This window comes from Pteropus medius, unplaced genomic scaffold (genome assembly GCF_902729225.1).
Source record: "Pteropus medius unplaced genomic scaffold, Ma_sr-lr_union100, whole genome shotgun sequence".
Lineage (NCBI taxonomy): Eukaryota > Metazoa > Chordata > Mammalia > Chiroptera > Pteropodidae > Pteropus > Pteropus medius.
In genome coordinates this window covers 4899775-4923297 of record NW_024355206.1, presented here as the reverse complement: position 1 = coordinate 4923297, position 23523 = coordinate 4899775, and the positions used below count along the sequence as shown (strand labels likewise).

At 43.6% G+C, this 23523-nt stretch overlaps 1 protein-coding gene across 4 annotated transcripts in view; it reads right to left on the bottom strand.

Moving 5' to 3' along the window:
• Nucleotides 1–23523, bottom strand: part of ADAMTSL3 (ADAMTS like 3) — a 171978-nt gene that overhangs the window by 108569 nt on the left and 39886 nt on the right. For 3 of the 4 annotated variants that reach the window (XM_039858473.1, XM_039858472.1, XM_039858474.1), the window contains one exon: nt 1438–1565. In XM_039858473.1, coding sequence (XP_039714407.1) covers nt 1438–1565 — 128 coding nt within the window. Of the gene's footprint in view, nt 1–1437; nt 1566–20005; nt 20027–23523 lie in introns of those variants that run through there. The other variant, XM_039858475.1, reaches the window with a different exon arrangement.

Genomic DNA, 23523 nt, shown 5'->3' with positions numbered 1-23523 from the left:
GAATTTAAAGGAGCATGCGGATGAAAGAAAGAAAGAAAGAAAGAAAGAAAGAAAGAAAGAAAGAAAGAAAGAAAGAAAGAAAGGAAGGAAGGAAGGAAGGAAAAGGCACGGAAAAGCTTTCTAAAGCTCTGGGATAGGTTTTTGTTTGGTTTTAGATGTTACCACCTCCACATTCCTCTTCCAAGAAAAATCGACCACAAGAACTCAATATTTATGAAGATTTAATGAGTCTGTAAGGCCATTTGAGGATAAAGAGACCTGATAAGCTTTCCAAGGGAAGCAGGTTTCCTTCTTAATAATGGCAGAGTCCTTCCAAAATTACAGCGAAAGTCCTTAACACGGAGTGGGCGTATAAGGTTTGGGGGTGCTTAAAAGGCGGGAGGAGGGAATGAGTGAATTATTAACAAATCTGCTGCCCTTAATTTAAATGAATCTAATTTGATTTTTATGCAGCGAAATGATGATACTGTCCCTGTTTCTTCTCAGAGACATGGAATGATTGGGTGGTGCCACAGGCCTGGCCCTATGCCAGGAACCAAGCCAGAAAGAGAACATGGATCACCGTCCTTATCTTACTATAAATACCACAGGACATACTATCCTCATTTAATGTTTTAAAAAATATTTGGTTTAGGATGTTTTTTAGCCTCGGATTATTATTATTATTATTATTATTATTATTATTATTATTATTTTCAAATTAGATGAGCTCAGGGAGTGGGCAAGTTGGGAAATGCTGACGCCTAAATGAAAATTTCAGATTTTATATAACAGACTAAAGAACACTGCATTGAGTTCTAAAAAAAAAAAGAAAAAGAAAAAGAAAGAAAGAAAACCAAAGAAATGAAAAAGGTAAGTCCTATTTCAGGAATGGAGACTTAAAATATAGTTGGGTTTTGTCTGTTTTTCTTTCTGTCCTTACCGACCAAATAAAAAAAATTGACAATCTATGTCATTTCCAAATATGCTTTCTGGAAATTTTACTAGTATTTGAAATTCGCAAGTCCGAGAATCGGCTTCTTTACCCTGGGCTACAAATCCGGCTGCTTCTACATCACGGGCCCATTCTGCTTCCTCTCCTGTCACTTGTCCTCCAGGCACAAAAGCCTCACTTCCTGTCCCAGCACAGACAAAGGTGAGTGCGGGCTTATTACAAACTTAGGCTACGAAGCTGATCTTACCGTTAACAAGTGTCATTCAACACAGACGTATCTGAGGCGTGGTCTGGGCGACCGGGCCAAGGTTCCCCATGAGGATGGGACCCTTACTATGATGTCAGGCCGGTGACTCTAGGTTGTGACTGACCCTGAGCCAGAGCAGACATTGTCTCGCCATCGCAGGACCTTCCAAAGCCGAGAGGCGGGGGTTTTCCCGGACCCAACCTGGCTCCTCAGTGCATGAAAGGCCCAGAGGCTGCAGGTGCCGCCCCCCACTCACCTGGCCGTCAAACACCTGCGTAGGGAATATGACGCCCCGCCCCCGCAGCTGCGGGAGCACTCACTCCACGCCCCCCAGGCGTCCCAGTTGCTGTCCTCCTCTTCATCGGAATGTGAGGTCCTCGAGGTCTAGAACATGAAAAAAACAAACAAACAAACAAACAAAAAAACACAATAAATGACAGACGAATGCGGCAGAAAGATCCTGAAGCTTCCTTAGGTTTCTTCTTCTAAGCTGTCCACAAGACCAAAGTGACCTAAAAATGCTTTGAAATGGCTGAGTTAAAAAAAAAAAAAAAAAAAACACGTACGAGGGAGGTTTACATGGAAAGGCATGGCACGTGAATACGTCCCCACCTTACAAAGGTTCTGTCCAGGTGGTGTCTAGCGGCTTTGAAGCTGACATGTTATCGTCCCGAAATTTAAATAAATTGGCTAAGTATCAATAAAAACAAATACAAATATGGAATATATATTGACTATCGTTTTATAACTTGCGCCTGAGAAGTTCTCGCCCCCAAAATTCTGACGTGCCTGTGCCACTGGTGCTAACTCCAAGAAAATCCTTTTGCATGAGGATCTGTGGAACCTCCTGAGAGAGAAAACAAAGTCGATAAAGCTTTAGGGTCCAAGAAAATAGGAGAGGGTCGACTGTGAATACGGTTTGGGTCCATTTGTTTTCTGGGCTTGCACCATTGACTTAGGTCGCGATATTCTACAGAAGAGAGACGAGGGTGGGTTACAAGTTAGAAATACAGAGATAGACACGGATATCGATATGAAAAAGAAAAAATGCATATTACAGCTGCAACACTTTACGAGGGACCCTAAAGTAGATGCGAACAAGTGGAGGAACATGCCTCAGGCCTACGTGCGTTGACCCAATACTGAAAACATTTATTCTCTCCAAATTAATCCATAAACTTAGAGCAACTCCAATCGAAATCCCAAAGGCGATTTTTTTTGGAACCTAACAAAATGATTATAAAGTTCATCTGGTGGAGTAAATGTCTATGAGAGCCAAGAAAAAAAACTGTAAAAGAACGGAAATCAGAGGGAAATTGCCTCGATTAAAAGAGTATAGAATTGGCATAGCAATAGCAGGCAGATGTATTAAATTTAAAAAACGAAAAGTCCAGAAACAGACCCAAGTATAAGGAGGTAGTAGGGGACCACGAGTCAATGTGATGAATGGTTTAAAAAAAAAAAAAAATCAGAGATAACTTCACGAAATACACCAAAATGAATTCCAGATATATCAGAAATCTATGTTTAAAATGCTGAAACCATAAAATTCTAGAAAACCTGTAGCGTAATAGGTATAGCGTCCTGATATAGGAAAGATTGTCCTAGATATGTCAACAAAGGTAGAAACCGTGAAGGAAAAGACAGGTAATTTTGAATTACATTCAAATAAATACACATTTAGCATTGCCTATCTCTTCACCTATAGATCAAAGGGCAGGTCTATGAACATACACACAAAAACGCAGTGGTCCAAGTACAAGCATAAGGGCCAGAAAAAAACACTCCAAACTGTCTCAAAAAACATGGAGGACGTGGGACGAGAAGGGAATGTTTTGGGGGAAAGACACAAAGGGACACCAACTGAACAGCTTCCTTCCACCAGCCCCTTAGAAGATCTGAAGTAAATATGACAAATGGTTAGATTTGATGAAGCCAGGTGGTGCTATAATTAGTTCGTCTGAACTTTTATGGTTTTGAAATTTCTTTTCTTTTTTAATGTTTTGGGGGTAAAGAGCAATCTCTAGAGAACAATATGAGCCTCTGTCGTTTTTCATACAGGTAAACACAGATGTGCATAGAGAAAGGAGTGAGCATTGAAGAGTTAATTAAAATGTTAGCAGTGGCTGCCCCTAGGTTGAGAAGACGCTGGGTGATTTGAAAGTTTTTTGTTTTTGCTGTTTCTCTGTATTTTTGCAAAGTTGTTTTTTTTCCTTCTTTTTTTAACCAAACACTTTAATACTTTCGTTAAAAACAAGTGAGAAAACAAACCAGCAAGAACCACATCCCGTTCACATTCAGAAAGGTCCACCACGTGAGACAGAATTTAATAGGTACGTTCTAAGTTGGGGAACACGGCAGTATAATAAGGAAACCTGGACATATAGCGTGTGACTGACGCCCTTAAGCCCTTAGGCCAAGTTACCTCATCCAAACAAAAAAGAAAAGAAACCTTTTAAAATTAAATTAAGAGAGGGATCTGTAGAAAGGACCTTCAAATATGAAATGAAGAAATAAAGACTAGAAGCAATAATTTTCACCCGAGTCTCACCGGTCAGTGGGTTTCATGGCTTCTTGCCAAGCTACCTATTTGGAGCACTGTTAGCAGCCCGACTAGAGGCAATATTTCAGAAACAGTCGAGTGAAAGGAAAGGATAAGAGTCTGGCAGCTGATCAAATCTGTCATCGGGAATAAGGGCTAATTAAACCCATACTATTTACTGTTCTAATCAGACCGCTGTTCACTTCAATTTTCTACACTAACCGTCACCAAATATAACCCTGTCCTGCCTATAACATAATATAAAGTTTTAATTCATAAAAAAAAAGAAAAAATACAATAAGCAGTTTAATACGTTCATTTGGACTTTTAGGCGGCTAAGTCCAAATCATTTTAGGTAAACGTTTGAAATATCCACAGCTGAAATGGATTTTTCATTTTGTCACTCGATACACTGATAGGCTGAATGTGAAAAGTTGAAAAACATCATCATATATATTTTAATGTGAAAGTCGAGAGTTCTTTGCAATATTGTTTTAATTTATTTTTACTCCCACTATCCCATCTGTTCAGTTTATGGTTAGAGTCAGGTTTCTTTCCATAAGTTCTCCACCTTTACTTACCAAAAAAAAAAAAAAAAAGAATCTTGATTCTAAAGTAACAAAAATAGGCACATTATAAATGCAGGCATATGGTTTTTCTGGTTGGACCAGTAAGCTATTTCCCTCTCTAAGAAAACAGGGAGAAAATGACATCTCAAGAGGGGTCCTCGTGGTTTCTTTCTTTCCTGGGTGACGAAGATGGTCACAGTTTGATTTGAAATCCCACTGCTGTTTCTCACTAGCCAGTCCTCCTGCCCTTCTTGGGTATTCTGCTTCCCCAGAGTAGCGATGACATCCCCGACTTCTACCGAGTTCTCGTCTCTTCCCTTTGATGCCAGTGGCATGATGATAACATAAATATTCCGGGGGAGCAGAGTCAGGTGCCACCGGGGTCATTTCTGAACATTCACGTCTGTGAATTCTTCCCTAGAGTGACATGAAGCCGGCTTTGCTTGAATTTGCATCCTTCCAGAACGGTGGACAGCCAGTCTCCATCCTCTCCTACGGAACCTTCTCGAGCTTTCTCCAGCCACCTGGTGCCTTCAGCTGTCCCAGCTCTCTCATGAGTATTTTCTCTCTGCACATGCGTGAGTTTGCACATTTTAAATCTGAAAATATAGTGTCTAGAAAACAACACCGCATCTGGCAATGAGACCACACAGCACCCCTATGCTCCAGGCTTCTTTTGATGAAATTTAAGTTTCCTTCTTCCCTTCCTTCCTCTCTTTTTTTCCTTCCTTCCTCCCCTCCCTCCCTTTCTCAGTTACACCGTTTATTGGATCCCATTACGGAAGCGGCATCACATAAGAGTTAAAAAGCTGTCGCTCTAGATAAACTTTTCTTAAACTTTCTAAATCTCATCTGTAAAGTGGCAATAATCACCTTTACCCCAACAGCCTTTAAAGGACACATATAAATCTAAACCGAGTGACGTGGCATCTCGGTAACTGTAACGAGTGAATGTGTCAGTAAGTGTAAGTTGCTGTTCTTGACAATGTCTTTTTTTTTCAGAGCATCAGCAGAGCCAACTCCATCCCGTGTTCACTTATGCAAGACTTAACATTGATCATAGCTGAATTTCCTCTTGTTGCTTTTGGCCTCGAATACACCAGCCCCGCTGAGGTCCGTTTGAACCCAGATCCTGTCGCCCCCTCTAGGAGCCACTTTGCTCCGCTTTGCACCTCCCAGGCTCCACCCAAGCCCCTAACAAACGGGCCACACGAAGCTGCCTAATCTTACAGAATTCCATGAATGCATAGTTCTGCTTTTTCAAAAATAGTAAGCAGACCATCATGCCGAGGAAGCGGCCAACTAATCAGACCTGGCATCTGTGAACACAGTTCAATGTTACAATAAAAATACAGAGTAACGCCCATCACCGTCATCGAATGTCAGGAGGCAGAAAGGGTTGGGGGGAGGGAAGAAACCAGCCACTAGGAGGACCTAGATCAGACAGCACCGGGTTTTTATCTTAAGCTGTGTGCTGGGGGTGTTTCCTGAGAGAAGCATTCAGCTGAACACTTTATCCAGCCCCACCTCTGAAATCCAGTGACAGTAAAATATGCTGGAAAGATATCAGCTCCATGTCTGGCCTGATGGTAACCCTCAAGAGGTAATGTCTGTGTCTATCAGTTGGGTACCCCTATTCCTGACTCCCCGTTTCTAAACATCTCCATAAGCTGTCTTAATTAATTACTTGACTTCCCTATTATGAATACTTTGTAAGGTAAGGGGTTATCGGAATCCTGTCTATAGAGTATTTCCCCCTGGTCTAAGTCAGCGGACATCCTGCCCGTCTGTGATGCGGCCTCAGGCAGAACCCCTTTCTTTCTGACCCCGGATGAGAGACAAAGCCCGTGTTTTCCTCATGGATGAGCCACTGCTCCGTGGGACAGGACTCCGGTCAAATACGGCAGCCGAGCTACCCTCGCTCCCGGTCGGCATTTCGCGTCTTGGATAGAGTACGTCCACTGCTGTGATCTGTGTGACCACAGCTGTCCCGTGACATCCCAGAGAAGCCTGCCATTGTTTTTGTTCTGGTTTTTTTTTTTTTTCCAGTCTGTATTGCAAGCAGTGCTACATGTCTGTGTTTCCGAAGGCTTTGGCTTTTACCAAGGTCATTTCACGAGGAGTAGGCTTTCTTGACCAACTTCAACAGGCACGGATGCATTTGTTCGTTTTCTCACCCAAACAGAGACCAAGGGCTTGCCCAGTTCCAGGCTCACGGGCCTGGGATGATGAGCATGGTCCCCTCAAGACAGTGAGCAGGTGACAGAGACTGAAAGGGAAGACGAGTCCCTTATTTTTGGCTCATCTCTACTTTCTAATTGTGATAGAATTATAACTCTTTTCAATTTTTTTCCTTTTTGCTCATCTACATTTCCCAATTTTATACAGCAAATGGGTATAGTTTTTGCAATAAAAGACCCAATAAAGGTTTTCTTTTACTTTTTCTTTTTTTTTTCCAGTGGGGAGAAAAAAAACCGCTTAAGGGAAGCCTATGAAAACACATCCAGAGAAGCAAAACGCACTATGTGTGGTTCGGTTAAAATTTTCAGGCTTAAAGATCTCCGAGGAAATCATATTTTCCTAAACGAAGTTCTAGCTAGGGAATATTTGGGATGAAAAATTCAAAAAAGATATTGTTTACTCATTATATAATAGGACTGGTAAAAGCCAAGAATATTTTCGGAATAAGTGTGTTCACGATCTCATAAAGACTCGAAGACTTCTTGCCTTTCTTGGATCCCTATGCATAAATCAAATCATAAAATATTTTCCTGACAAGCTCCTAAATCGGTGACTTATAATGAACAGCACAGTTCTACGTGTCTTGCAAAAACATTCGTTAATTAAACACAGATTTCACATAGAAGGTCACTTATTGGAAATAGTATATTAACAGCTCCGTATTCAAAACAACCCAAAATAAAATACATTCCACTGGGATATTACTTCCCAGACACCAAATAAATGTTCGTGTGCAACGTCACCACAAAGGTTACGCAAGGAGGTCGCAAACGGCCCAGGTTTTGTTCCCAGTAAACACATCTTTAAGCTCTGCAATGACACAAAACAGTTTTTTAACGAAGGCGGTAAATGACATAAAAATGTCACTCAAGCCATCACGTAGACTCCACAATTCTGTTCTGTATCTGAAGCTGCGCAGAAGACACTGAGAGACACACCACAGCCCTGTAACTCTCCTTGAGACGTGCTGCCCTCTCCTGAGAAGTGTCTGCACCCCACCTCATCACCCGGATGGTCAGTGACTCCCAGGGGTCTGGTCCACCTCTGCCCAGCCAGCGCGTTCCTGTTTACTGACCCTCTCCTCCGAGCCCTTCGCCCACACCCAGGGGATGCGTCCGATGCCTCCAGGTTCACGTGACCTGCTCTACCTCCACCCACGGGTCCACTCCTCACAGCTCTCAACAGCCCATCCATCCATCCAAGCACACCATGCTTCTCGCTATACCCCAGCACTCACACGTTTGCCACGTCTCGCTTCCTGGGGCGAACACCAGGCAACACCAAGACCTTCCTCTTGCAACAGCTGTTTGCAGGTGATGACGAGAGAGGGGACAGCCAGAACCAGCCCTGCTCCCCCGCATCTGCGGTCAGGAGGGGCCAGGAGGACCTTTGAGAAAGCATCTTGCTCCTTGGAGTCTTCCCGCCAGCCCCTCTACGGGAGGCTGGCCCTGTTCTGTGATTCCTCACCTCACTAAGGCCCCTCCTCAGCCACACCCGCCAGTCACTCTCCCTCTCAGACTCCTGGGTCAAAGGCTGGTTGGACCTCTTGTTTCTTAAAAAAAAAAAAAAATCCCCCACCAATGCTATGAGGCGTTTTCAAATCATGGCAGCCAAGGTTTCTCCACGTCAAGATGATCAAACACCAAGTCAACATTTCCAGACTTCCGAGAGTACAGTGTATTCAGTGGCAGAACGAGGTCCCCGTGGGAAAGAGGGGGCAGATTCGCACAGGGTCACGGGAGGAGTATTTTTAAAACACACTATGTAGTATGGGGAAATCCCAGGGCTGGTACCAGGCGGGCTCTGACAATCGGATGAGTCCCATTCTCTGCCGGGCCTGGTGTGCTAGTCGGGGTGAGGGCAGGCCGAGGCTTGTATGAAGGGCTGCCTGACGAGACCTGAGCTGTGTGGTCAAGACCTCAGTCCGCAGCGATCCCATGGAGGGAGACCTGGGGAAATACATACCTATCTGTCTGTATCTTCGACCCCCTACCAGGCTCGCCATTGGCCAAACCCAACCAGGAGCCCGAGGGCAAGAGAGATGATGCCGACGCCAAGGGTCAGCCTGCCGGTGGGTGGAGGATGGATCTGTCAAGCCAAGGGGCGCTTTCCAGCACAGTAACTTACTGACTCACTGGAATATTTTTAAGCAGAGAAGTGACTTCGGCAAATTATATTTTGGAAAAAATTACTCGGGCAGGAGTGTGGGGAAGACTGAGGGAGAAAAGACACGTAAGAGCATGGCCACAGGGCCACAAGCAAAAGACAAAGGCCCACGCTAGACACAAGCTCCGTCTGGGAGAGAAAGGCACAGATGGCAAATCTCTTTGTTCTTGTTTTCTGCGTGTTAGTTTACTTTCTTAAATTGAGGGATAATGTTATGTTACATTTAACGTTACATAGAACACGGTATTCCTTTCCGGTATACACAATGTTTCGACATTTGTATACATTGTGAAATGATCACCACTGTCTAGTTAACTTCATCACGCACATAGTTACAAATGTTTTTTTTTTTTCTTTCCTTTTAAGATCTACTCTCTTAGATGAGAAGTTTTAAGGGGCTAGAATCAATAGGGCCTAACAGTTGACTAGATGCAAGAAATAGGAAGGTGCTGGAATGAGTCCTGGGCTTCCGTATGAAGTGACTTGTGCCACATGCTTATGTCACTCGGGCTTCAGAGACATGATCTTCTCAGTGCCCTAGGCACAGAATGCAAACAATGCCCCAGATAACAGTTAAGAGACAGGGACCACACCAGTGGTGATCTCCAAGAGGAATCCAGCCTGCAGGTCTGACTGATTTAACTGTAATTATATATTTTACCTCCACCTCACAAAAAGGAATTATCTGCTAATGTTTAAAACTATGGAGATTTCATGTAAAAAAATCTAGATTTCTGGCTTCTCAGGGGAAGAAAAAAAGAAATCAATATAGGACCCACATCCCAACAATAATTCGAACTAAGCGAGGCCACTCAATTTCTAGAGGGCACACACCTTGCAATGTACACAGCCTCTGTCCAACCACGATGAGGGTTCACACTGCCTGCTTGGGCCCTGGAGACCGAGTGGGAGCTTGCCGGTAACGAAAGACTGTAGTTTGGAAGGTAATCAATAGCCACGTGTATTTATAACTGACATCTGACTCTTCACAGTCCTGCCACAGAACACCACCATGTCTCAGCCAGTAAGAAACACATTCACAAACAACTTTAAAACAAAACAAAGGACATTCTGTTGTCTTCGCTGGACACTGCGTTCAGTGAAGTGGACACAGAAGCGGAGTGTAAGAATGAGACCTGAGGTCTGTGGTCCCATGGGGCTCTGTGTCTAAACTCGACTCCCTTCCCACCCATGGGCTTTGTCTCTGGGGTGTCTCAGATAAGACAGTAGTGTATTTAATAAGCTCAAACAAAAATTCCCAGAGGGTAGACAAAGCATATTCTAGAACGCATCTATGCTGGTGGGACATCACGGTCCCCAGAAAGTCCATTTCAGGAGTCACACAGGCCAACTCTCCCTGACAGTCCCCACACAATCCTATATCACAGACGAGTACATGTAGGTTATTTTTCCCCCACGAAAGCAATTTTCATAGCTACTAGATGAGTTAGAAAAGAACTCCAGCCAGGTCCTGTCTGATGAAAGCAAGAGACATATAATGCCCAATACAATGTGGATTTAGTTTTGCTTTGATTTTTTTTTGTTAAAAAGAAATTCCTAAATAGGATGATACTTTACATGAAGAAATGGTATACATCCTCAGGATGTTACCTGTGATATTTGGGTAAGTTATCACGAAGCCCATACAACATGACATCACCTAAGGGAAATGAAACAATGCCAAATATAAAAGTCTGATGGAGAGTAACGGGTGGGCAAGGTAACAAGGATCAACCATCCTACGAGGACAGCTAGAAAAGCAAAACTATCCTCCATGAATGAAATAAGAACATTTTCAGATGATGTCCTTAAAGAAAATGTGAAGAGGTGATTTCGGGGTTCAAGGAAGCTTGGAGATGCAGGAGCAAATGCAGAGCCAACATAGGAACAGTAAACATGCGGGGAGAACTAAAGGATGAAACTACACAAAACAGCCATTTACGTGGCCTATGGGGTTTAGAATAGTTATATGGAATTAAGGTATTTGACAATGGCCTATGAATCAGAAGAGTGATAAATGACATTCAAGGATCCTAAGACCCTGCATCATCAAGGAAGAAGATAAAAGGACCAATTAATAGTCCTTTTATAGACCAATTAATAGTCAGGGATACATGCTTTAATCTCTAGTGTGATTACTAAAAGAGTGTATAACTTCCAAATTAATAGATAGAAAAAGCTACAATAAGAATACATATCAATTTCAATCACTCCAAAAGGAAGCAAAAAATGGAGAAGAAAAAAATATAGAAAAGATGGATAAGTTCTGAAAGCTCACAGTAAAATGAAAGGTTTAAATGCTAACGCATCAATAATCACGTTAAACCCAAAGAGAATAAATGCACCGATTAGAAGGCAAAGATTATAAGGATGAGTTTTGAAAATTCAACTATATTCTATTTAAAAGAAACGTTCCTTAAATACAAAGATCAGAAAGATAAAAATAAAGATACCATAAGACTACTAACCAAAATAAATCTAGTTTAGTTACACTAATCAAAGTAGACATTAAGACAAAGAGAAAAAGAGAGATGCCTCATGATACTGGAAGCCTGAATTGCCCAGAATGAAACAAAATTCTAAAAGTGTACCTCCTAACCTAACCTCAAGATACAGAAAGCAAAAACAGAAAGAACTATGATGGGAAATAGAAAAATCCAGAATTTTGGTGGGAGATTTTAACACAGCTCTATTAACTTATCAAATAGATGAAAAAAAAATCAGTAATGGTATAGAATACTGAAACAATTCAATTCTAAACCGAATGAATATACGTGTATAGAAAATGTAAACCGACCGCTACAGAATATATATTCTTTGTAGTTATAAAATGTTTATAAAAATTGGTCATCACCTGGGCCACGTAGTGAATCTCACGAATTCAAAACATTGACATCATACAAGAATTTTCTCTGCCCACAAATCGAATAAGCTAAACATCAATAGAAAAAGAAAACTAAAAAATTCCCAAACATTTGGAAATTAAGAGATAGACTCTCTTTTATATAACCCAAGTCAAAAAGACATCACCATGAAAATTAGAAAATATCCATACTATATGAAGGTTAATAGATTACATATCAAAACTTGAAGAAAGCGGTGAAGCTGTGCTTGGAAGGAAATTTACAGTTTTAAGTACACGTATTCGAAAAGAACATTGAAAAAAATCAATGATCTCAGGTTATTTCAAGACATCAGAAAAATGGTAGCCGATGAAGCTCAAAGCAGAAAAACATAAAGATGAGAACACCAGTCGTGAGATAGAAAACGAATGTATGGAAAAGAGGCTCAACGGACCTAAAAATGGGCTTATGATAAAGACTCATAAAACCGACAAATTCTTTGGCAAGACAATGGAAGAAAAAGGGGAGAGAGAAGTCACTGAAAATCAGTTCCAAGAATGAAATGCGGAGGATTCGGAAAATGTAAAAAGTAAGAGGATGGAAGATAATATCTTTATGCTAGTCGATTTCAAAATTCAGATGCAGGCCCAGCTCCCTGGCCTTGAGGCAAGACAAATGACAGAGTAATTCACCCTCCAGAGCTGTCCACAGGATGAGGAAGAGGTTCTACCTGAAACCCACCTCCAATGTGCTTCTCCTCCCTTCCCTACCCTTTTCTCCCATTCCCTGACAGGGTGTCCCCGGAAACGGTGCTTGAAAAAAATCACTTGAACATGAATCCTCAGCTCTGCCTCTCCGACCTCTGCCTCTCCGACCTCAACCCAAGAGATGTCTTAAACTACATACATGCAAAACGGCAGTAAAATAAAGCCTGTGACCCAAATTTGACAAAACATTAGTACTAGTTAATTCTAGATGGTGGGGACACGTGAGTCTGTCATACTAGTCCCTGCATCTTTCTTTTTCTTCTTCTTCTTTAGATGTTTTTTTCTAACTAAAACAAAAAAAGGAAGGACTCTTTGGGGGATGCAGATAGGGAGAATCTGTGAGGCATTCAAGTCACCTGCAAAGGGAAAAGTGCCTTCTGCACAGCAACATTTAATGACAGGGACAGAGAAGCAAAACCTACCAAATCCTATTTAACATACTTTCTTACCCTACATTACCGACCACAAAATAGTCTTAAGAAGCTCTTAATTTCAACATACCTCAAACCATATTCAGAAGAGTCATATCTGACAATCCACAGTGGACTTCCCTTTCCAAGAAAGAAAAAAAGCACAGATTTTTCAAGTCTAATGATATCAAGATTTTTGAAAAATTCTTTTTTGACTTTTCTTGGTGATTTACTTCCATCCATGGTTAGCCATTTCACATAGAAAAACACGGGTTCTGTGCCAACAACTCATCAAAAATATTACCCAGACCACATTTTAGGGGCATAGGCTTTAAACAAACTCCCACAAGAAATATTATTTGACAGCTATGAACGTCATAAAAGGAGCCAGTGTGTTTTTTTTATCCCACGCCTCTCCTTCTGGGATCTGCTGGCAGTCAGCATGCTCTGGGCCACCCGTGGGTGGTGTGTCGCCCCAGGTGAACAGAGAAACTGGGACACAGAACATCCAAGACTGGTGGCACTCGCACTGGAAGAGCTGACAGCAAAGTCCTAATTTCTTGACTAAAAATAGTAGAGCAGTCTCCTTGGCTAGACAGCAATGGCCTTGTGCAAGTCATTTTCCAGTTAGCCAGGGAATCTGTAGGCTTAGCAAAGTGAAAATTCACTTACCGATTTTCATATACCTGCATAAGATGACCTTGAAGGTGCACAAGCCACGTTTCCAGCACGTGCTAGGCACCCATGTGGCCAGTACCACATCGGCCAGTGCAAATACAGAAAACTTCCTGAACTACAGAAAGTTCTGCTCGTCATCAATAGTATAATTAACTGTTGGAAATATGGTCACAAAGTTGAAAACAAATCTAAAATATTTTTGGAAAAAACATGTGTGTGTGTGTGTGTGTGTGTGTGCGCGCGTGCACGTACATATGTGCACACATATACACACATGAGGATATATAATACCACCTTACATTAGATCAATAATGCATTTGTTTTAATCATGTAGTTGGTTAGCTTTGGGGCCCCTTTGTCATCTCATTTTCTTGTTTTCGTACACTCAATGTTTTCTTCAATTTCATCGATAGCCAATGTTATTTAATATGGGTTTGTGTTCAGCAACAAACTGCCTTCTAAACATGCCTTTTTTTTAACCTCTTTGGGGTACACGTGGATGTTGCAATGAGAAATGCCTTCACATTTCTCACGTTACTAATCGTTGATTTCCACCCCTTATCTAAGAGTCGATCTATCCCGGGCGGGTGCGCCCCCCAAAAATGCTGTGAGCAGATTCTCCTCCGGTGGATCGTTCTCACTTCTCACCTGGACACTGTGGGTGAATTCCTGATGCCGAGGGTGAGGAGGCGAAGGAGTGGGTAGGGAACCAAGGCTGAAAATGATCCCAAAGAGAGAAACATCACCTGGGCCATTTCGCCTCTGTAGCTTCCTGTCCCTGACAGGCTCCACACTACATCCAAGAAATTTCCTGGCACAGCTGCTCACCTTCTTGGAAAAGACCCAAACGTGCTGGGAAACAACCCATTCGAGAGGAGATCACAAACACCACGGGTTCACGTTTGGCGTGGTCCCTGTCATGCTCAATTCACCTGGACCAGGAGCTTCCAGGACTGCCGACCCGCACCAGCCAACAAGGCCCCGAGCAGAGTCACGTCCCTCTCCCCGTCATCCGAGACTTAATTTCAAGACATTATAAATTTGGCTCTGCTTCGAACCTACTGGATGACCTCCAACACTTGGTTAAGTCAATATATTATCGTGCTTTTTTTCTTTTGTTCATAATAATATAAAATGCCAAAATTGGAATGGCCTTGAAATTATACTCAGCAATGACTCAAAGCTACAATCCAACGTCACCTCATTAACTTTGTCCGCTGACTTTTCATCCACCGGGTGTCAGCTCGGTGGTCACTTCCTCCGAGGGACCTTACCTGACTGTGGTCTGTAATTAAAGAGCGAACCATGAGATTATGGGATTAACGTCTGACTGCAAGCTCCATGAAATCCGGGATTTGATCCGGTTTCGCCTGCCAGTGTACCCCCAGCACTTAGCACGCACCTGACACACGCGAAGCACTTCATGAAACTACTCACCAAACAAATGCACGAATAATCACCGACTTAAGGAACAAACAAATGCACAGAGTTAATACGTTCAGTAATAAAAAGGATTTGGAGAAAAAGCCATGTCTTGGGTCAATGAATCGAGAAATTAAAATTTCTCCAACATGGAAAAATTTCTCTAGGAACCACTCGGAAAGAGAAGGGGGCCGGAGTCCTGATGGGCAAGTTTTTCTCCTTTGTTTATTGTGTTTTTTTCTATCCTTCTCGGACTACACCACAGAACCCACGAGGGAGAAAGAAACACATCTCACCCAAGTCCTCAGTGAGTATGGGCTCAACCTGGCTTACTTCCTCATTGCCAGTATGAACCCTCTTTTCATTAGTATTTAAGCAGACGCTTATGTAGAGACAGCCCATTTCTGTACCATAAGGAGAGCTCATTCTGTCTTGTGTGGAGCTGGGTTGAGTTACTGGTTATGTTGTAGTTGATTAAGACACAAAACCCTCAGGCTTGTAATAGCTGATACATGATTCTGGTTCAGCTTGAATCCATAATCCATTGGCTTCAAATTCTGTGTGGAAATACGGGGATTTGGAAAGCCAAGAGAGTGGAGGAACTAATTAACTTAAAAATACCCAAACCCAGCCTTGCAGAAGTCTGCTCTTACACTGAACTGGGCTTTACCATCTTTCTCAAGGATGCACTTAAAGGACCCAGATGAATGGCTAACTTGAATGTAGAATCGCAGACTGCGAGGGCTGAGAGGGGAGCTCCAGGCTCACCATTTTTACAGACGGGAAAAACAGAGAGAGAAAAGCACGTAGTCAATGTGATGACAGAGGGCTTGGGTGCGAGCTCACTTACTCTCTTCATTAACCACAGTATTCACTTTCATGGCTTCCTGGTCCACGGCCATCTTCCTGCCATCTTTCGACTCTGACCACTAGTTATCCTCTCCATCCAAGCCAGATGGGTCCCTTTAAAACATAATTTCACATCTGTGACACCCACCCACTGCTCAAACTATTTAGCACACTCCTAATATCCACAGGACAAAGTTCAAAGTCTTGCTTGACCGTCAAGACCCTCCACCTGCTCCCTCCAAGCAACATGGCCTCCCGCTGTGCTTCCACAGGTAACGGCCTCTACGGTTCAGCTGTTCTCATCATCGCTGGTCAGCGCGCTAAGCTGTGCATACATTTGCTTATGCCATTCTCCCTACGGTGATAGATGGCTACCCAGGATACCCATCAGTGAAGCTCTGGTGGCCTCGGCTGCAGGGGCGTGTTCTCGAGCAGCCATTGGCCATGTAGGGGGCAGCCCGCATCCAGGGACGGATTATCCACAGGTGGGTATAGAGACCTGGCCCACCTTGGCCAACTCGGGCACGTCTGAAGGCTCTACTGCTCGTGAGCGCCTTGCAGGGTGGGCTGACGCCACGTCTGGGTCTGCACTGACAGCCCGACTTCGCCCTCTGCCCGTCTCATTTCCATCCCTCCCTTCCATGGGTGTCGATCTTGAAGGGACTCCCAAATAAACATACCGCATGCTGAACTCCTCTCCGAGTCTGCTGCCAGGAAAACCCAACACAGCACTCCCCACCCCAAAATGCTTCCCTCCATCCTCTTTCAAGGTCGACGGCCCAGACCACTCATCTCTGGACGTTGTGCAGCACATAGAGATCATTTGCTTATTTCATGTCATCATGAACCACCCCAGGCCATTAATTATTTACCAACGACGTGAAGTCAAAAGCATCCGCTGTGTTTTACACCTGTGTGTATCCCCAACAGCTAGCGCCCGTACGGAGCGGGAGCAATCTCGGCATGCCGCCAGTGTTGCTGATAACGAAGACGTAACAGATCTTGCATCGGCGATCCATTTCAATCCCCGGGTCATTTCTTCTTTCCCACCTAGAGCACAGTCCCCTGAGAGCACGGTTCTCCTGTGCCCACACGTCCCTTATCGCAGGCACTGGATAAACGACCATCACACCTTCACGCGCCAACCCCTCCAGAATGGTGGAGCATTCGTGTGCTTTTGTCGTCCCAGACACGGGAGAGGAAGAGAGCAGAGAAAGGGAACAGAGAAATGTTTTAAGGGGGGTGACATATGGGGACGTCGTACAGAGTCACCCGTCCACACCCGCGAAGACTCCGGATGACATCGGGCAGACACCTGCTGACGGCTGCCACTCTGGGGCCGGGGAGTCTGGGCCCGCCATGCTCTACGACAGGGACCACATCTCCATCCTGAAACAGCCAAGCGAAACTATGCCTCTCGTCTCTTTCTCACTGAGAACGATGGATGTTCGGGAGACGTGAGTTTGCCTTAATTAACACTGGATCAGAATGGCGGGCCAAAGTAGACAACAAATAAACGAAATGTCCCTAAGAGCCGTTCCAGCCAAGGCTTGGATGCAGTGACATGTGAGCACGTTCTGAAAAGAAACGAGGACTCTCCTCATCCTCCCAGGGAAAAAAACGTGAAAGCCAGCCTTGCAGAGCACCCTCCGCCACTGCTCTGAAACGCCGAGGGGCCCAGCAGCCAGCCCTTCTCTTCCACGTGTGGACAGGCCTGGCTGCGTACCTGACAGGTCTAATGAATGGGGAATGGAAAAATTTGCTGGAGCCATTTTTCCTGCCAGGGCGGGAAGTGCAAAGCAAGGACACCACTCCTGCCTCGAGATGCTAAATCATGAAATGCTGTTTCGACACTGGCCAAGCGAGGGGAGAGGAAGGGAGAGATGAACAGCAGAGGAAAGCAACCAGGACAGGGTTCGAGGCGGGGATCAGGGCAGCAGGAAACCTCACGGCGGGTACAACCAGGGCCTGGCTGCCCGGTGTCAGGGGCCTGCAGCAAGAAGGCAACCCAACACCCCCTCAGATCATTAAACTCCCAAATTACACCTAGACCACATTACCTGAGCAGCATCCTTTGAAACCCTCTCTGGCCTGTCTGTCACTTCTGTGAGCTTCGGGCATTTCCGGGGTGTCCAAACAGAGCTAAATGATGAGAAAGGTTCCCCAGAAAATCTCTGACAAGCTGTGCCTTCACATTATCAGAAATTCTTCACTCCACTGGCATGGTAAGTAAGGACATTTCCTGTTTTATTTCACTTTGTGGGGAAAAAAAAAAAACCTACTTCAAACCTGCAGTGTCCTGTTTTCACCTAAGGCTAGCTTCATCGTGTTACGGTCCCTATAAATATCATTCACGGTACCCAAAGTCCTTCATAAAATGACGCTGGTTTATTGCATAGTAGTCAGGAGCACGGGCTTAAAAGTGACATCGGTTGACAGACTGTTCCCCTAGAGCTGGTGGTTTGGGTCCAAGTGTTTAGCCTATCTCGATCCAGACTTTTCCATGGGAAGAATAATATGGGATTTTTGCCAGAACTAATAGGTGGCCCCCGATATCCACACCCTCTTTCTTTTTTGTTAGCAGAATGCCAGGTGGTACGTCCTAATTCAACATGACAATCTCATTTCCACCTCCCCAGCCTTCCTGGCAGCTGGGTGGCCACATGACCCAGTTCTGGTCGATGACACATAAGAAATGCACCTGCTCTGGGTGTCCTGGGCAAATGTTGCTTTTCCGATTGAGGAGACATAGGTGCCTCCAGCCCTCTCTCCTCCTTGCCTCCTTGGACCTCGACGGGGTGCCTGAGGCTGCAACAGCCACCCTTCAGCCACGCGAGGAACGGCCCACAGACTGAGTGCGGAGACCAGAAGGGACCCTGCGTCTGTGGTGGTGTCGCTGAGCTACTGCAGGAGCCTTATCTGTTTAAGCAGCTGCGGGCATGGCATCACATTCCTGCAGCTGAAAACACTCGTACCTGACACAGGGTTGTCACGAAGATTAAAGGAGGCAAATGTGAAAGTCGCTTGGTAAAGCACTCGGCGGCACATCCTCGGTATGTCTGGCTCCAAAGCCCGCCCTCCTTCCACCACTGCAGGTTGCCATGGAAACTGCATTCATCCAACACACACACACTGCGCAGGGGCATAAACCAAGTGTCACCCTGCGCACCTTTTTCTAGCCCGTATTAACGCAAATAACCTCCGACGATAAACAAACACGGCCTTCGACATTTCGAGAATGGCTCCTCTAGAAAGCCCCAACGTCCTGCTGACGAACCACCGCCTGGAAAAACGGACACTGGCAGATGTTCACTGAGAGCAGCACTGGAGAAGCCTTGCTCATCGCTCCTGATGAGGTGGACCGGGCTCCACGTCACACGGGGCGAGAGGGGAGAAAAATCACGGAATCGGAAGAATGCGAAGACTGTTGGTGTCTTGGGCAAACATTAAGGATGTGGTGCAACCTTTCTCTATACGGCAATGCTCTGCCTTTCTAGAATGATTAGAATTAACTGTGTTAGATTAATAAACTTTCAACACAAAGAAAGTATGCCCCTTAAGATATGATTAATTTCTTATTCTACGACAATGTTATATATTATTACATATAACATAAGATACTGTTGTTACATATTGTTTTCATTATTTTATTATGTTATTATATAACATTATGTTACACATTTATATTGCATATAATATAATGATATCTAATAAAACAATTATTATACGTTATTATTTTCTCATTATTATTCCAAGTTTGTCCCTTTAGGTATTATTATTCGAGTTAAAGAAATACCTTCTTGTTAAACCTATTATTGTTATAAACATCAATTATTGCACTTTTAATATTGTCATCATTCTCTTAAAATTCTCGTCTAATCTCCCCACACCACTATAATAAAGCCGTCTGTTATATTTTAGGGCACAGTGTTATATACTAGTAACACACATCTGTCTTTTACGTTTTAACCTAAAATGGTGGACTCCACTTATTAATATTTTATTTAGGATTTTAGCATTTGGTTCATGAGCCTGCAGTATATTTTCCTTCTCTATGCTTCTTGGATGTTTTGGTATTCATATCATACTGCTCTTTTAGAAGGTTTTCTATCTCTTTCTATGTGCTAGACAGTTTATATTACTATACATTTTTTTTACAAACTGCAAAAAATATGTTGAGGACTTCTACCTACGCAGATGCATCATAAATTGTTGCCATAAAAATTACTATCTGGACTTAATGTCATTATGAGTCTACATTTTATAAACTGTTTCAAGCTGTAAAGCATTACTACACAACCAAAAGAAAAATAACGATTTTTGTTTCAGAGACTCACCATTCCCTTATACTGAGAGGCTCACCTCACATTCCTCTAGTCTGAATGCCAACCTTTAATTAAATGTCCGCCTGCAACGTCTACTCCTCGTACACCATCCCAGATGTCTATCCGGCAGAATGGGGTCCCCCAGCCCTTCTGTGGTTCTCCAAGCCTCTTTCCTGCTTTTACGAGGCACTAAGCCAAATAAATTACCTCAAGCGTTCAAAATAGATGTCAAAATTAATACGTGTTTATGCATGTGAAACTCAGGATTGTGCTTTATGAAGTATGAGTGCTGTCAACAGACTAGAGAAGATTTTAAAATAAAGTCATCCCCCTAGAAACTTAATCAACATCATTTTCTCCAGACGATGCAACAGCCTCCATCAGACAAAGGTTACCAAGCACGGTGCAACCATTTGAAAGATTTGCACTAACATGCAGCCTATTGCAGACCGAAGCTGTTTTCCACATCTCTAGACCCACACGCTTTCTCTGGTGAGTCAAAATGACATGACATTCCATCCATATAATGTGGGAAGCCCACAAAAATGTCAAAAGCACCAGGCACTCAGCACCGGCCCCGGAATTCCAATCACACTTATGAACTGTGACTCACCGTCTCTCCCCACCAAGGTCGGGATCTAATTTGAAGACCTCGGTGCCTCAATACATCCCTCAGGCCAAGGAGAGAGCCTCCCTCTCCACATCTTTCCTCTCTCCAGACACCTCTATCACAGTATCAGAATGAGGATTCTTTTTGTCCATTTGTCTCCCGTGCTGGGCAGTGAGCGGGCTGGAAACGGGCTGTCTCTGGGAGTTGGTGGAGAATAGGTGCTCAGCCGGCTTAACCGAATGAAAGATTCGGCTCATTTTTTGTCCAGGAGAGTCTAAGAAGACATTTCACGCTGCTTCCCACTTGACTCTTACGGTTACACCCAGAGGTACATTGCATGAAACGCAGAAAATGGAAATGAGTGGCAAGTCGTAATAAACGTCAGCTAAAGAAGTCCTTAAACGTGCAGCTCCCCAAGACAATGCAGTATTGTGTGTTTTCCGAGGGCCATGATTTACCCGGCCCGTTTTGGCAGATTCTAATGAGCCAAATGTCATTTACGACAACATCCAGTATCTGTGCTCCCGCAGCCCGACAGGAATCACATTCAGTGATGCCATATCCTCAGCTGTTTCTAAAGACACATTTTATAAAGAACAGTTTGTAAAGAAACATTCCCTCCTAACACAGAGAAAGACAAACAGGCACGCGCGATGTTGTGATGAAAACCTGACCCTGTATAAGAAGTAGAAAGATAACCTAGCACAAACGAGGAAAATTCAGTAAATTCCATGAAATGTCAACGGAATGAAAATCATTGTATTATAGAATATAATCAACTGGTTAAAACAGAGCCGAATGTTAATATTTTTACAGTTTCTAATTTACTTCTAGAGTATTTCTTGTAATCCACACTCATTAATAAATACAAAAACTATAGCCCTGTTAACATATTATCACCCATTATTATTCAAACAAAACAGAATTTTCTGGGAAATGTATTTTTAAGGAATAACACTGACCTCAACCTGTTCCTTTCGATCCCAGTTTTATCCACGTATGCCCTGATCTGACAAAGGAAGCATCTATCAGATGGATTAAAAAGCACAGTGACGACTCATTGTCTGATGCCAGCAGGGGAATGAGTTCTTCTGCAGGTAACGACAGGTGCCCAGTCTGTCAGTGTATCGTTTTTAGTTTAACGCTTTCTTAAACAAGGGACCTGGAAAATAACCTAACACTTTCGTCGTGCCCAGCATCATTTCCGGAAAACCCCATCACCTAAAAGCCATGGGTCAGTTTGCTGCGATTATAAACGCTCGGACCGCTGAGCTTGCAAGTCCTCGAGGCTGGTTCTCGCCTTGCTGTGAGACTGTGCTTTCCGTGACCCCAGTCTCCACAGCAGCTTCCAAGTCCCTTCCCTCCCTGGCTCCCCACTGCCACACAGTGACCCGGGACCACTGAGGAGGGCCCTCCAGCCCCAGCCCCTCTCAGTTCACCGTCCCGGGTGTCAGAGGTCATTTCAGATGCAACCCTTCCTGCTTCATTCCCGGAGCTCCCACCGGGAACAAAAACCCATTGATAGGGCAATGTCCTAGGTGACCGGGGCGCCTGGCCTTATCGACGAGCGTCGCCTCTGGACAATCAGCACTCACAAGTGCATCAGTACCTTCCATGATGTTCCACGTCTTTTTTCATTTCACCGGATGTTTCATTTCAGTTTTTAGATGGTATCCACCTCTCGAAGAAAAAATTTAGGACCTGCAGGTCAGACACCACCTCCACTAAGTTACCTGCTCTGTGACAGTTCTGTCCCTTGGAGATTAAAGCAAAAACCATAGTCCTGAGTGATCTTTTTTTTTTCCAAATTGAAATTCACACAGGCATAGTATTTACTCCTGGTCAATTTTTTTTAATGCAGACTTTCCATTTTGGAAATAATCTGAAAAATTCATCTAAGCATCCTGCGGCTCATCACTTATAGACAAGTGATGTCCCTGTCCCCTTTTGTATTTGTGTTGATGACTGTTTTCACGTTGATCAATCACCCAAGGGGAATGGGTTTTATTTCAGTGCAATATCTCTCAAACTACTGTGCAAGTTCTCAGGTTTGAATGTTATTGTCAAGGAGCATTTCTAGGCGAGTTCTCTGCCCAAGCCAAACTATCTGACCTCAATTTTCTATACCTTTTTGAATCACAAAAATATTCATTCCGTTAAGTGATTTAACTTGAGCAACTTTAACAAGTAAAGCAAATTATGGTTTCAAACCAACTCTTCACGGGCTAGTGTCTGTTTTGCTAGATGGGTATTCATATTCACCCTGCAGAACTGATTCCACCCAAATGTAGGTGTGTGGGGTTGGCATGGGTGAAATGGGACACCTGAACACGAGCGTCTCCCACGGCTGAATCCCGTAGACTTATTTGCTCTGAAAAAATAAAAGAAGAAAAGGTTTCCCCAGAAAAACAAAGTTTTTCTATAGACAAAAACAGAAAGGAGTAAAGAATAGAGTAAAAAAATAGAAATTCTTCAACAAAAGAAAAACAAGGAGGGAATTCACACCAAGACAAAAGAAAAAGGCGGAAGCCATTAAACAAGCGATGATTCTTGATTAATCACATTTCCCAATCAACTCCCTCTTCTACATTTTCCCTAAATCCTAGATCCATGCTTTTGAAATCAAGATAATACTTGTACTTATCCCAACCTATGTATTTAGGGATATTTCTGAATTTTTGTCCCACGAAAGCATTTAGTAAATCAAAGGTGTCTAACAGCATTTACGTAATTTCTTCTCCCCTTCTATCTGATCTCATCCCTCATTTCTGAGTACACGGCTTGGCTCGCTGAGGTCTGAGTAAGGTTAATCTATCTAGAATTTAGAATTGGATTACAATGGAACAGGAATTGAATGGGTGTGTGTGGGGGGTGGGGGGTGATGGGTTCTCTCAGAGACCCTTAGGAAAGTCACCTTAGG